The 14,367-nt window shown below is 35.4% G+C and overlaps 1 protein-coding gene across 7 annotated transcripts in view; it reads right to left on the bottom strand.

Moving 5' to 3' along the window:
* Nucleotides 1–14,367, bottom strand: part of TRPC4 (transient receptor potential cation channel subfamily C member 4) — a 228,386-nt gene that overhangs the window by 34,244 nt on the left and 179,775 nt on the right. For all 7 annotated transcript variants that reach the window (XM_509635.6, XM_009426907.5, XM_009426911.4 and 4 more), the window contains one exon: nucleotides 3,238–3,377. In XM_509635.6, the coding sequence (XP_509635.2) occupies nucleotides 3,238–3,377 (140 nt within the window). The remainder of the gene's footprint in view (nucleotides 1–3,237; nucleotides 3,378–14,367) is intronic.

Raw genomic sequence — 14,367 nt, forward strand, 5'->3', positions numbered from 1 at the left:
ACCTTATTACATTGTAAGATCCTTGTTTACATGCATTTCTCTTTCATCTACCTGACCGTGACCCACTTGAAGGCAAGAGCTACCTCTTGGGCAGATTTGCATTTTCAGCAACCAGATCAAAAGCTGTTTCTTAGTGTGCTCCAATAAATGCTTATTGATTTGATTAGCTTCTTGATTCACATAATAGCTGTTTGCTTTATCTACATCAGACTTTATTTTTTTCATGCAAATTACCTACCTGTTCTTAAAATAATAATTTATAAGTTATTACAAATTCGCCTGAAAAAAATTGAATGATAGAACAAACATAAGGTAAGGAAGGACAAATCAGAAAATCAGAGTGACATCACAGGCCCCCACAGTGAGTACTCTTTTGATTATTATCATCAACTTGCAGATAATAAAATTGAGACCTACATTCAATAACTTGCCCCATACCATACAGATTGAACATGGTGAAGGCAAGTGTGGACCTAGAGCTCAAACTCTTTTAAAACTAAAATAAAGCAAATGAGGAGACACATTAAAGATCTTACAAAAGGCAAGTCTAGTAGACTCATAGTACATGAGGAAGAAAGCAAAGACAATAGTAAAAAAAAAAAAGAAAAAACTAATTTAGTGTGCTTATTCTGTAATAGGCACTTTACATACATCAACTCATTTACTTCTCATGCCAACAGCATAAGGTAGAAATTATTATTTTTCTTATTTTATGGATGAGACAAATAGAGGTGAAGAAACAGGCTCAAGGTCACCCAACTAGTAAGTGATGGAGGAAAGGAGCACCAAAAATGTGACTCCACAGTGCATGCCAATGAATACATGAACCCAACTCAAAAACATACATTGTGCTAAATGCAAATCCTTCAGAAAGGACATGTTGTAGTTTATATTTCCAATTGTAGCTGAACTCCTATGACCATATATTAACAAACTATGTATTTTTTGAAGACTTCACATTCCTTAGGTCGTCTTCATCTGCAGTAATTACTGTGTACTGCTCCACATACCGTTTCTCCCTCTGCCCCCTCCTTTTCATCACTGGGGTGAGTGAGTTTAATTCTAAACATAAAGAACAATGTTTAGATTTTAATGGTAAAATAGATTTTGCCAGTGTAGAATTTACAACTTTTTAACTAAATTAAAATCCCACATCTAAAAGTCTTGAGGCAAAACATCCACAAATATCCATTAATCTATGTAAGCATACTCACTACATACCAGGGTTCTTATATATGAAAAAATACATGTACTATACATAAACATCACACAAATGTAACAAATACAAACATGATATAGCTTAGTTTAAATATTGTCTAAATAAATGTATAACAGCAGTTTCTTTGGGATCCAATCTCATAGTTCTCTGAGCTGTAGAACAGGTCTATACAATGCAATGTTCTTCACAGTGTCTTCCTTAGATCAACTGTATCAGTATCAACTGGGAGTTTGTTAGAAATGCAAATTTGGACTTTGTCTTAGTACATGTAACTTAAATCTGGTGATGGAGAAAATGAACCTGAGTTTTAGCAAGCCCTCCTTATGATTCCTATCCACCTAGAAATTTGAGAAGAACTGGTATTGTGATATAATCCCAGAATTTCATGACAGCACAAAACCACAAAAAACTACATATATTACTTTTAGAAGTAGGTCTAAACAATTTTATGTATACATCTAAGAATCATGACAGAAGAAGGGGACTGGAGAGCTAGGCGCTTAATCACAGACTCCCTACCTCTTACAGAAATGCATAATCTCCTTTGGTTAAAAGAGTACCTTCTGCTGTCTTAAACTTTTCAAGGTCATTAACCTCAATGCATTAATAAAATTACCAAATTATGTTTTCATTTTGAAATATACTTGCTTTCCATAAAATTGATAGAAATTGCTTTCCCCTAGTATTTCAGTGAGCACTGGTAGCATTTTAACAGAAAACTATGGCCTTTCCAACTTCAGACAATTTTTTTTATTATTATACTTTAAGTTCTAGGGTACATGTGCACAACGTGCAGGTTTGTTACATAGGTATACATGTGCTGTGTTGGTGTGCTGCACCCGTTAACTCGTCATTTACATTAGGTATATCTCCTAATGCTATCCCTCCCCCCTCCCCCAACCCCGCGACAGGCCCCAGTGTGTGATGTTCCCCACCCTGTGTCCACGTGTTCTCATTGTTCAATTCCCACCTATGAGTGAGAACATGCGGTGTTTGGTTTTCTGTCCTTGCAATAGTTTGCTCAGAATGATGGTTTCCAGCTTCATCCATGTCCCTACAAAGGACATGAACTCATCCTTTTCTATGGCTGCATCCAACTTCAGACAGTTTTGCTTCTGTCATACCTGAAGGTTGCCCACAGAAGCAGAAGGCATTATTTTAAGAACTAGGCTAAATGAATAAAAGTTTATCTACATGTTAGAATTTTCTAGTTCAGATTATTAAATTGAATGCATTATTTATGTCACACCCAATTAGATATTCTTTATTTTTTTTACCAATTAACTAGTTATTTTGAAACTTTTATTTTTTAAAGAGAAAAGGAAAGGGGGAAAAGGAAAATCAGTGAAGGAGAGAAGATAATCCTCTGGGTTGAAAGAAACCCAACAAAGTACAAAATAATCCCAATTTTCATGACAGAACAAAAATGTTTTATGCAAATTATGAGGTTGGGATAAGATTGATGGTGTAGAAAATCTGGGGGAGTAATGAGTGTGCGAGATTTCAGGCACTGTCATGTTGAATGGGATGAGGAGAAAGAAATTATATTCTGCTCTAATTATATCAAATTGTATTAGTTTATACTGAAATAATAATTTCAATGCTTTGAAAGAGTAATATTTTGATCTGTCTATGAAATTTTATCTATTAGTTATAACTGAAGAAAATAGATTTGGGTTGCCAAAATTTAAACAGTGTTTGAAGCAGAATTTCATTAGAAATAGAAAGGATTAGAAACTAGAGCAGTTACTGTGAATAATTTTGAGACATCATTCTACTTAGTAGATGCAAGGGAATTGGGTGATAACTTCTAATTATAAAAACTTGTTTTGTGATTACAGGTTATGCATTTATTTATGTATTTTTATCCCTATATATCTATCAATAAAACCATGAGCTGATGAATACGACATCCAGAAAAAGCTCTAGGTAACTTTATTAATAAAATTAATATCAGTTGAAAGTATATCATTAATAATCAGAACATATGCTTTACCAACAACATAAATAATAGTTACCTTTACAAATGCAACAATTTTCAAGGAGATTGTTGCTAAATATAAGGAGTTCATTACAAAGTCCATTAGATTCCACCAATCATGGATGTAGTCCTGAAGTCCGCCATCCCACATCTGTTTAATTTCTCCCCATATGAAGCCTGCAATTATAGAAAGATTCATTGTAAGTATGATTTCAATAGAATCACTAAAAAAGTAATATACAATTTAACAATTATAAATCTCGAAGCTACAAGAGACCACATTGTTACACTAGATGCAACATCTATGTTTTACAGGTAATAACACTGAGTCCCAGCCATACTTTAAGACTTTCAGATACTAAGCTAATTCTGGAAGATGTTGTTAGGACAGCCTCACTTTCTTTTATCCATTTGATAAATTCATAAGGATAAGTAGTTTTTGAATTATACTGTAGCTCCTTTATAACTATATATTTCCCTTGGAAAATAACATTTTCTTAAAAGCAAATGTCTTGACATATATTTTTCTCCCAAGTCAAAATTACTCAAAGATCATGAAAATCAGTGTATCTAGCAACCATAACTGGTTTCAGACAATTAGTGGAGTATCTTGTGTTTCTTTAAGCAGTTAGTGCCTTCAGAGACTGGACTTCAATCTTGAGAAATGATGGTTATAGCATTCATGATAATTCATTAAAATACTTTATATCCAGAAAAAATGTATTTTTAATTTTTAATAGGAAATGCTTTATTTTCAAGTTCTATGAAGTACTTACAAAATATTAGTGTAGGTTATTATTTTATTTCCATTATCTTATTAAAATTTTATAATTTCGTATTTAGAGCCTAATGATGAGAGAGATATCAAAATATCTAGATTCAGTAAATATTAAAAGGGTAAATATGATGTCATAACTACATTAACACAAGCAAACAGTGAGAATTTTTTAGGATAATATTCTGAAACATGAAATTTAGAGTTGAAGATCTTCCTAGGATGTAGAAAGTTGGACAAGTATTATCCCTACACTGACTCAAGAAAAAGTGAAATTAACTATAAAAATCATAATTTTCCAAGCATGCATCAGAGAGACGAGAAATCAAGGAATCTAAACTTTAAAATATGTGCACGTTCCTCTAAAGCAACCATGTTGTGAGACTTAGCTCACCTGCGGCAGAGTATGCAAGGAAGAGACACTGGCACCATCCAAGAGACTAGGCTGACTGTGAGGTAGCAGGAGAGACTAGAATCCCTGGGAGCCACAGTTACAAGGAAAATTTCTACCCTCTTGCATGCTCTTCTTCATGGACCCTATCCACAGCTCAAGAGAAATATTATAGTTCAAGCCTGGGGAGAAAAGAGGCTGCTTCTGTGGGAGAGGCACAGCGTCCTCTCCAGGCTCCTCTCACCTAAGGAGCAAAACACTTTAGCCTTGTGGAAGAGACAGAAAGCACTCCTGAGCCTCAGGTTTACAGCGATACCATTAGAGCAGGGACAGGAAAAACTTTCCTGTACATAAGCTGCCATGTTTGCCATGAAAAGGAGGGCATCGATCATGGAGAAAGTTCCATCCCTAGCAGTCAGATATAGGCCTGCCTAAGTCTGACCCTGGATGAGGACATCAGAGAGTTTTCCTGCCCTCCATCACGAGGCCAACAAACACCAGGGAACAATCAGCAATTGACAACCACTGGAGGAAGGGCCTCTGAGGCATAGATGTACAGGGAAGATCAAAAGCTGTAGGTGGAGAAGGAACACTGAGAATAATCTTCTTTTCCACCCTAAGCTGTGGCATATGATGCACTGAAACTGACGGTAGCAACAACAAAACCCAAACCCAACTCAGCTCCTGACTTATTGCCTCAAACCTCTACACTAACATAGAAGAGAAGAGGCATGTACACTTTCAGGCATAAAGGCTGTGTACGTCTGTGGCTAGTCTTCTGCATAGGTGGAATGAATAACTTTCCAAAACACACGTTCACATACGTACCCACACACACCAAACCGTGATGCATCATATTCAAACCGTCAAAAACAAAAGATAAAGAAAAAATACCGAAAGCAGCCAAGAAAAAAAAAAAAAAGGAAAAAAGAGAGACATTTTGCATACAAAGGAAGAAAAGTAAGACTGACAGCAAACTTCTGGGTGTAAAAAATATATACAAGGCAATGGAGTAACATCTTTTTTTTTTTTTTAGTTGGAGTCTCACTTTGTTGCCAGGCTGGAGTGCAGTAGCGCGATCTCCGCCCACTACAATCTCCGCCTCCTGGGTTAAAGCGATTTCCCTGCCTCAGCCTCCCTAGTAGCTGGGACTACAGGCACGCACTACCCCATCCGGCTAATTTTTTGTATTTTAGTAGAGACGGGGTGTCATCATGTTGGCCAGGATGGTCTCGATCTCCTAACCTCGTGATCCGCCCGCCTCGGCCTCCCAAAGTGCTGGGATTACAGGCAGGAGCCACCGCGCCCGGCCTGGAGTAACATCTTTAAAGTGCTGAAAGAAAAAGAATAAGAGTTAACCCAGGATTCTATATACAACACAAATAGCTCTAAGAAATACTTACTAAAGACTTTTTCTTCAATCAAAATCTGAGACAATTTATTCCTGTCAGATCTACACTAAAAGACATACTAAAAGGATATTTTTAAGGCAGAAGGTGTATAATATTGGACAGAAAGTTAGATTTATTTTTAAAAATGAAGATTTATGTCCAGAAATGTGTGTGTGTATATATATATATATGTTATACATATAAAATACATATATTTATTTTTATTTAAAAGTTTTCTAACATATAATTGACTGCCTAAGTAAAAACTGTAGCAATATATTGTAATTGTCAACATAGGTAAAAGTAAAAGGTATAATGACATTAGCACAGAAGATGAGAATGACAAGCCTCCCGTCATAAGGTTCTTATACTACACGTAAAGCAGAATAATATTTTTGAAGTTAGAATGTAATAAATTAATATTTTATATTGTAAATACTATGGCATCCTTTTAAATATTTTAAAATATATGAGTACAGAGCTATACATGTAAATAATTAGGGTTATACAAATATTTAATCCAATAACAGGCATAAAAGGAAAAACGCAACGAAGAACAGATAGCAATGGGGGTAGGTTTCCAGTTTACCCATATCATAATTATACTCAATGAAATGTATGATCTAAACACACTAATGAAAATAAAGAGATGATCATATACAAAAAAAGTACAGGCACAACTCTATCACAATTCATCCATAGAAGTAAAGGAAAAATAAAAATATAACATAAAACAATAATTAAAAGAAAGCTCCCGTGGCTACATTAATATAAAAGTAGATGTATTTCAGAAGAAGCAATGTTACTAGGTATATAGAGGGATATAACATAAAGATAAAGAGGCGAATTTGCTGAGAAGATATAAAAATTCTATGTGTGCTTGCAGTTAACAAAAGAACCCTATAATACAAGATGCCATAACTATTAAAACTGAAACAAGAAACAAAGAAAAGTAGAATTATAATTGGAGGTTTCAGCATTCCTCTCTCTGTAACCAACAGAACCAGTAGACAGAAATTTAGTAATGATATGGAAGACCTGAACAACACTATCAACAACGTGAGAACAGCAGAATACACATTTCTTTCTTGTGCACATGGAACATTCACCAAGATAGACCATAGTGTGGACCATGAAACAAACCTCAGCACATTTATTTAGGTTGAAATCATACTAAGTAAGTTCTATGACTACAACACAAATAAACAACCAATCAATAATTAAATGTACCTAGAAAATCCCCAAATATTTTTCAACTAAACAATACAGTTCTATTATCTTTCGGCTCAAATAGGAATACATGAGAAGAGTTAAAAATATTTTGAAATGATTGAAAATGAAGATACAACCAAAAACTCTTTGTGAGGCATCTAGAATAGTGCTTAGAGGAAATATATAGCTCTGAATGCTTTATCAAAAAAGAATGAGGGGTTCAACTCAGTGATTTCACCTTCAATTAAGACAGTATAAAAAGAAGAGCAAGTTTAAACCAAAACAAGCAGAAAGAAGAAAATAACAAAGGTAACAAAAATCAATAAAATCTGAAACATAAAATGAAAGATAAATCAATGAAAACAAAATCTAGTTTTCTTAAGTGGTCAATAAAATTGATAAAACGCTAGCCAGAATGATTAACAAAAAAAGATGATATAAATAATCAATATCAGAAATTAAAGAAGGAACATCAATATAGATCTTATAGATATTATAAGAATAATAAGCAACTAGAATGAATAACTGGATGCTCATACATTTCACAACTTAAATGAGCTTTTTTCCCTGAGACATAAACTTTAAAACTCACTCAAGAGGACATAAAGCAACCTGAATAGTCCTATAGTTATTAAAGGAAATGAACTGGTAGTTAATATCCTTCCAACAACAAAAAAACTCAGGTCCAGTTGATTTCATGGTGCATTCACCCAAACATTTCAAGAAAAAATAATACTAGTGCTAATCAAACTCTTGCAAAGATAACAACAGTAAGAAACATTTAAGAGGCAAGTATTACACTGATAAACAATCAGACAAAACTCTTTAAAACTACACACCAATAGCCCTTATAAATATGCACAAAAATCCTCAATAAATAGTAGTGAATAAAAGTTAGCAATATATAAAAATAATAATAAATCATGACCAAGTAATGTTTTTCCAGGTAATGAAAGGTTGTTTCAATATTTAAAAATCAATCAGCATAATTTATCCCATCAACAGCTTTTTGAAAAAATGTGATCATTTCAATAGATGCAGTATAAGCATTTGACAAAATTTAACATGCATTCATGATAAAAACTTTCAGTAAAGTATGAATAAAAGGGAAATTTATTAATTTGATCAAGGGCATTTATAAAAATTTATAACTACTTTTCTGTAAAGGGCCAGGGAACAAATAATTTAGGCTTTGCAATAAATGGGCATGAATGTGTTCCAATGAAACTATTAAAAAAACTGGCAAACAATCTGATATCAGGGCCATAGTTTGCTGCCTCCTGTGGTGGTTATTACATGACTGTATGCGTTTTAACATTTTATATCTCTGCACTCAACTCCAAAAAGTTAGTGTTATAACTTAATTTGAATGTAGCCAAAATTACAAAATTGATATTGAGGAATGAATACAGTGATAGAAAAAATAATTAAAAATATTATGGTAATACATTGATTACAGGTAATATATGAGTAACTATACATTTTTTACATTTTCTGTATGTTTGAAATTTTTCATAATAAAATGTTGAATGAAATAAAAGCATGGTAGACATGATGTCCTATCATTAATTAGTGAAAATAAACAATGACTATTTAAAATTATTGATAAAGTTTTGTTTTTATATTTTGTTATATTCAAATTTATAACTCACATGAGAGCTGATTTCAGATAAATTAATTATAGTGTATTTTTAAAGTTGGCTGTAGACAACTGCTTTATTCTAAATTCGGCATTTACATCCTAGTTTCCCCTTTTAGTCATCTTTCATAAATAAATCTCTCATGAGAGGTCAGATAGAATTGGGACATAATTGGGAAAATGATAATAATATTTACTACCTCCATATTGGAGAAAGGAGTATATCAGAACTAAGTAAGATATGATGCCTGCACTGCATTTTAGAGCTGGTGGGAAACTTAGAATTTAAAATATCCAGTGCGAAAAAATGCTTGGCACACATTTTTTTCCACACCTATGGTGCTTTCTCCTACTAACCTGGCTACAGACTCAGAATTCAATAGACAACCACAGCCTGCATGAGAAAACTAAGGCCCAAAGAGGCAGCGTAAACAAGAGTGTGATGCCACCAGTTATTGAAGAAAGCACGACTGGATCAGAATCTCCTAAATGCAGTGCACTTGGACAACATTTTCTTATTCTTGAGAGTTTACAAGGCACAGAGTTATGTGCTTCAGAGGACAGAATGAGGACTTTGGGAAGGAGGTATAAAGAAGAAGTTATGAGCTCAGTACAATGTTGCTTATTTGTTTTGTCTTGCTTGACACTGCCAATTCCCAGATATTAGATATGTGCATGCAATCATTGATTTAACAAATGCATTTCAAGTTAATTTTTCACCAGAAGGCATAGTGATAAGAGCTAGTCTACGTTAGGTGATCAAGCGGCCAGGCTCAACTCAACGAGCAATCAGCTTTAGAATCTTAGCTTAGCCTCTCTAGGTTTCCGTTCACTTCAAAAAACAGAGGTTTGGATTACATGGCTTTTACAAAGTATGATTTTATCCTAACTGCATAAATTGCCAACGATTGCTTCTTCCTATTAGGATTGTGACAATTTTACCAAAAGCAGTCATCACAATCGCTGCCATGAGAGATGAAAAACTGCCCTGTACAAGAGGGCACAGACTTGCTCTGGTCTGCCCCACAAAGCAGAAATTGGATCTTTGATAAGAAAAGCATAGAAAGGCAGCTTCTTGCCAAATGTAAGGAAGAATATTCTGGCAATTAGAGTTGCTCTAAAACTGGAATGGATTACCCTGTGACATAGAGATTCCAATCCAGAGGCTGTCTTTAAGCCAGAGAAATTCTAGCAGTGAGTGGAGACTGATGTACGTAATCTCTAAAGTTCATTCCAACTTAATGAATTTGTAATTCGGTTGCTTTCAGATTTGTATGTATCATGAAATAAGATATAGTTTAAAGTACTTGCTAACCAGAGCATTTATATTTCATTATGTCTGACAGATAAACTTTATTATCTTTATACCTGCTGCTACTAAACTAGAAAGTCAAATGTGATTATTAACAGTCATCGAAATAGCGAAATTCAAATATTTTGTGAGGATTTACATAGAGGAAGAAAGGCTTTGGGAAGGAGGTATAAAGAAGAAGTTATGAGCTCAGTACAAGTCAACATTTTATTTCGACTTCCTTCATAGCTGAGCAGACTCTGTTCTCGTCCGATGGGTTAAAGGAGATGAAACTTCAACTGTAAGTTTAGACTAGATGACCTCTAAGCAAAACTCACAATGCTGATATATTACAATTCCTCTGGAGATCAAGGAGGAGACATTAAATCTGATTTTCTTGACCACCCAAAATCTTACTTCACTTCTGACCTTTGAAAGGCACAAATGTGTGGGAAAAACAGAGATCCTGATAAAACTGGAAACTCATGCCATCATTTTGTTTAAACTTGAGCTATAGATAAGATTGCCAATCAATGTCTGTTGGGTAATGTGGTAATGTGTTGGTATCTTTTTTTTTTGTTATTGTTCCAGACTGAATATCACTTTTTATAGTTCTAGTCACCACATACCTGTCAGATGACTGTGGATTTATGTTTGTTATAAGCATGGTAGCGAAATGGCCAGTTTCATTTATTCTGGCAACATTTACTGAATTTTTGAAGAAACAAGCCTTTAGAAAAACCAGAGGGTGCTATTAACTAAATAAAAAACGAATTCAGCTAGTAAATTATCCATGGTAACTAAAAAGCCTGAAGAGAACAAAGATTAAGACAGCTTCTGTCACAAAATGTTTATCCTGTTCCCACAATGGGAACATTTCAAAATTGCTCTTCGCTGTTTATAAACAGAAGACATGATTTCTCAGAGTCGTGATGGAGGCCTAATTACAAGCATTGAAGTCAAGACTGTGGGGACCAACAAAGGAAAGATCACAGTGCAAATGAGTCAGAGAACTTCCTTTTAAAAATATTTGTAGATGTCTGGAAGTTTTTACTATTTTTTTTCTACCTTTCCCATAACAGTTTTCACTCAGGGCTATTTGAATGTTCTATTATGTCCTGCGAAGCTGGCTGTGAGGATGTGATGGGGTAGGCAATGCTCAGATGCCACATTTAACAGCACCAATTACATGTGACAAATGTGTAACTCTGCAAACAGATCTCCTGTCGTTCCCTTTCTTACTGTCAGTACTTACACCAATAGTAAACAACCCCAAACAAAAAGCAAGTCACCTTTTCACCTATGGCAACCTCCAGGGGTCTCTTATTTAAGCCGCAAAGCTGTCGGGGGCCTGACCTTGGAAGTCTCTTCACAGAACACTGAGCTTTATGTTGTGGTATCAAATCAATGAAGATAAAAGAACACAAAAATTTCCTCCCTGCTGGAGTTTTGTATTGTTTTGTTTTTTGATTTTCAAATCAGGGAATATAAAAGTAGTCTCTCATCAAAAATCTGCTTCTGTTCAAAGATAAATTTAAAGGAAGTCTTTTATTCAGTAGAAACTCACTTGTTCTGGACCTCTAAGAGACACTCAGTTAAGGGGCAGCTCCTGTTCTCAGCAGTATACTTAAAACTCAAACAAAGATGAGGACAAGGACCCCAAGCATCCATGTTCTGAAAAGAGTTTACAGAAAATTGTAGCCAAACTTTTCCTTCCAGGGCCTACTAGGAGGCATCAGGACCCTACCTGTTCCCAACCACCTAGCCCTCTACTTCCGTAATCTGTAACAGAGGTAGACCTGGGGAGACAGATAGCGAGAGAGCCATGAGGTCAGGGAGTGCAAGGTTTCTGTTTTGTTTTTGTCATTGTTGTTATTTTTTAGAGACAGAGTCTCACCCTGTTTCCCAGGCTGCAGTGTAGTGGTGCATTATATCTCACTGCATCCTCAAACTCCTGAGCTCATGCAATGCTCCCACCTCAGCCTCCTGGGTAGAGGAGCAAGGACTAGAGGTGCATGTTACCATGCCCAGCTATCTTTTTTTTTTTTTTTTTTGGTAGAAAAGAAATCTCTCTATGTTGGCCAGGCTGGTCTTGAACTCCTGGCATCAAGCAATCTCCCCACCTTGGCCTTCTAAGGAGGGAGCTTGGATTACAGGCGTCGGCAGCCCAGCCAGGACAGTGCAGTTTTTGTGCTAAAAGGGAATACCAGAAGGACAGGTAAGGGTGTTTCCTCACCAATACTACTGCCTCCCTAAGTCAAGTCTAAGGGAGACTCCAAGAAAATCCCTCATAAAGTCTGGGAGTTTCTACAAGGAGGAACTACTACCTCACCCCTGCTGGGGCGTCTGTTTGGGTAGGTGGCTTGCTCATCTCCCCCTGGGTTCAGCTCATCACAGAAAATGGAAAACAGTGAGGTTTGGCCATAGGGTAGCCCATGGCAGTCTGGCCTTCTGTCTTTTAATGTGGTAAGGTTCTGTGATGCTGTTGTGAGGTAAGTGCATATTAGAAGAAAAGGCTGGGTTTGAGCCTTCTTGCCAGGACTCAAGAGGGATTTGTTAGGGTTCCAGGACCTCGTTAGGGATTGACTGCTGGTTACAGGAGTGGAGGGACTGGAAGACTCCTGGAAGAGTTGAATCTCTGACTCAGAGAACTATGCAGTGTGGAGGCACAACAAGGCTCTCAAAGAACAGCCGTGCACCCCTCAGGAGAGTCAGCATCACACAGGTGGCTCAGTAATAGCCAGAGAGGCAGGACAACCAACCAAGAAAGAGCTCTGACCGGGGTGCCAGGTAAGTCAGGACATTTAGCTTCTCCCATCCCCATCGTCCCTAAAGCAACAGGAATGAGGAAGCATGAAGAGCCTATGTCCCACCTTGAATTCCAGTGTTGGAGTTCAAGGATGTGTAAGAGATGGACAATTCCAGATCCTTCAAGCCATGGGTCAGGCCTTTATTGGGAAGAGAAGATCTTTAAGCTTATAAAATTTGAGTTTTAAACTGAACATAGCCTACTTTTAAATAACTTGAAATTTCAGAAAATTTATGATAACCCATAGTGATATCATTCGGGAACAAGGAAAGGATATTTGATATAAGGTGGCCAAGGAGAGTGATAGAAAGAAGTAAAACCATTTCATGTCTAGATTCAAATATGTTGAAGATCCTTAATAAAACCATTATATGATTATGAAATTTGACTTCCAGAATTGTTTCTCAGTCTTTAATGTTTAAAATACTTTTGGAATTTCTAAATCAGCCAACCATAATCTGAATTTGTCATAAGAATCTACAGTAACCATAATTTTAGTCAGCAGACCATACTTCAAAAAACACTGACATAAAGAGACAGTGAATGTTAAATATTCTTAGTTGGAAGGCATCTAAAAATGCTTAAACCACTATGGGTTTTGACACCATTATTTTAACATTTTGAGAAAAAAAACTAGGAATATATAATTAAGGAAGTACACATTTTTAAGTTTACCAAGAAAGGATGCCATGTTAGTTTCAGAGTAAGAGTGAAGTGTAGAACTTTAGAATTCCAGATCATCTGATAGCTTATCACCTAAAAATAGTTACTTAAAAATCAAGTGAGACATTTTATCAGTGTAGGAGCATTCTTTTTATAGGATTCTAATTTAATTTAAAATTTTCCATGAAAACTAAGAAGTAGAATGCTTATGTAGATAGGAAGACAAGGAATAAATATTTCTCCAATTCCTTGTTCATTACCTTTTCAATAAGCAGCAGAAGTTGCCTAATATATAGTTTCGAATAAGTGAATATTAATATTTTCACTATGAAAATTACCACCTTCCACTTAATACAAACTTCTGAACATTTTAAAAATAAATATGCACAAAGAAATATATTTATTTCTTTCGATTTTCCTGAGTACCCCTTACACACACACACACACACACGCACACACAAATTTAAAAAATAATGATGTCCTTGAAGAAAATAAATTTAACTTTAGAACATAGCAACTAATACATGGAAAGCAAAAAAGGAAACATCTCTAGGTCATATCAAAGGACTTATTCTTTCTTTCTTGGAGTGGATTGCTTCTTTTAGGGCTAGAAAGTCACACATAATATGTTTTAGATTAGAAAAAAGGCAGTGATGATACTGGTGGTGATGTGAGGGTGGTGGTAGTGGTAAGTTTGGTATGTTGGTAAACATAATATTCAATAGTAAATCACATCAAATGTGCATCTTAAAGAGCATTACACCTTTAATGAAGCAGAAACATGGTCCATTCAAATTTCACCTGTGTAAAAATCTAAGCCGGCAAATAGAAGCGAAGAAGTCTTAAGTACGGACACATGTTCTGAGCTGTTTTTGCCTTTTCAAATTCTACCTCTCACACTTTTGGGTGAGTGTCTCAGAAAGGATAAAGAATCTAGATCTAGACTTACATTGACTGGAATTTGAATCTAGTATCACTTGTTAGCTCCTTGATCCC

Source organism: Pan troglodytes, chromosome 14 (assembly GCF_028858775.2).
Source record: "Pan troglodytes isolate AG18354 chromosome 14, NHGRI_mPanTro3-v2.0_pri, whole genome shotgun sequence".
Taxonomy (NCBI): domain Eukaryota; kingdom Metazoa; phylum Chordata; class Mammalia; order Primates; family Hominidae; genus Pan; species Pan troglodytes.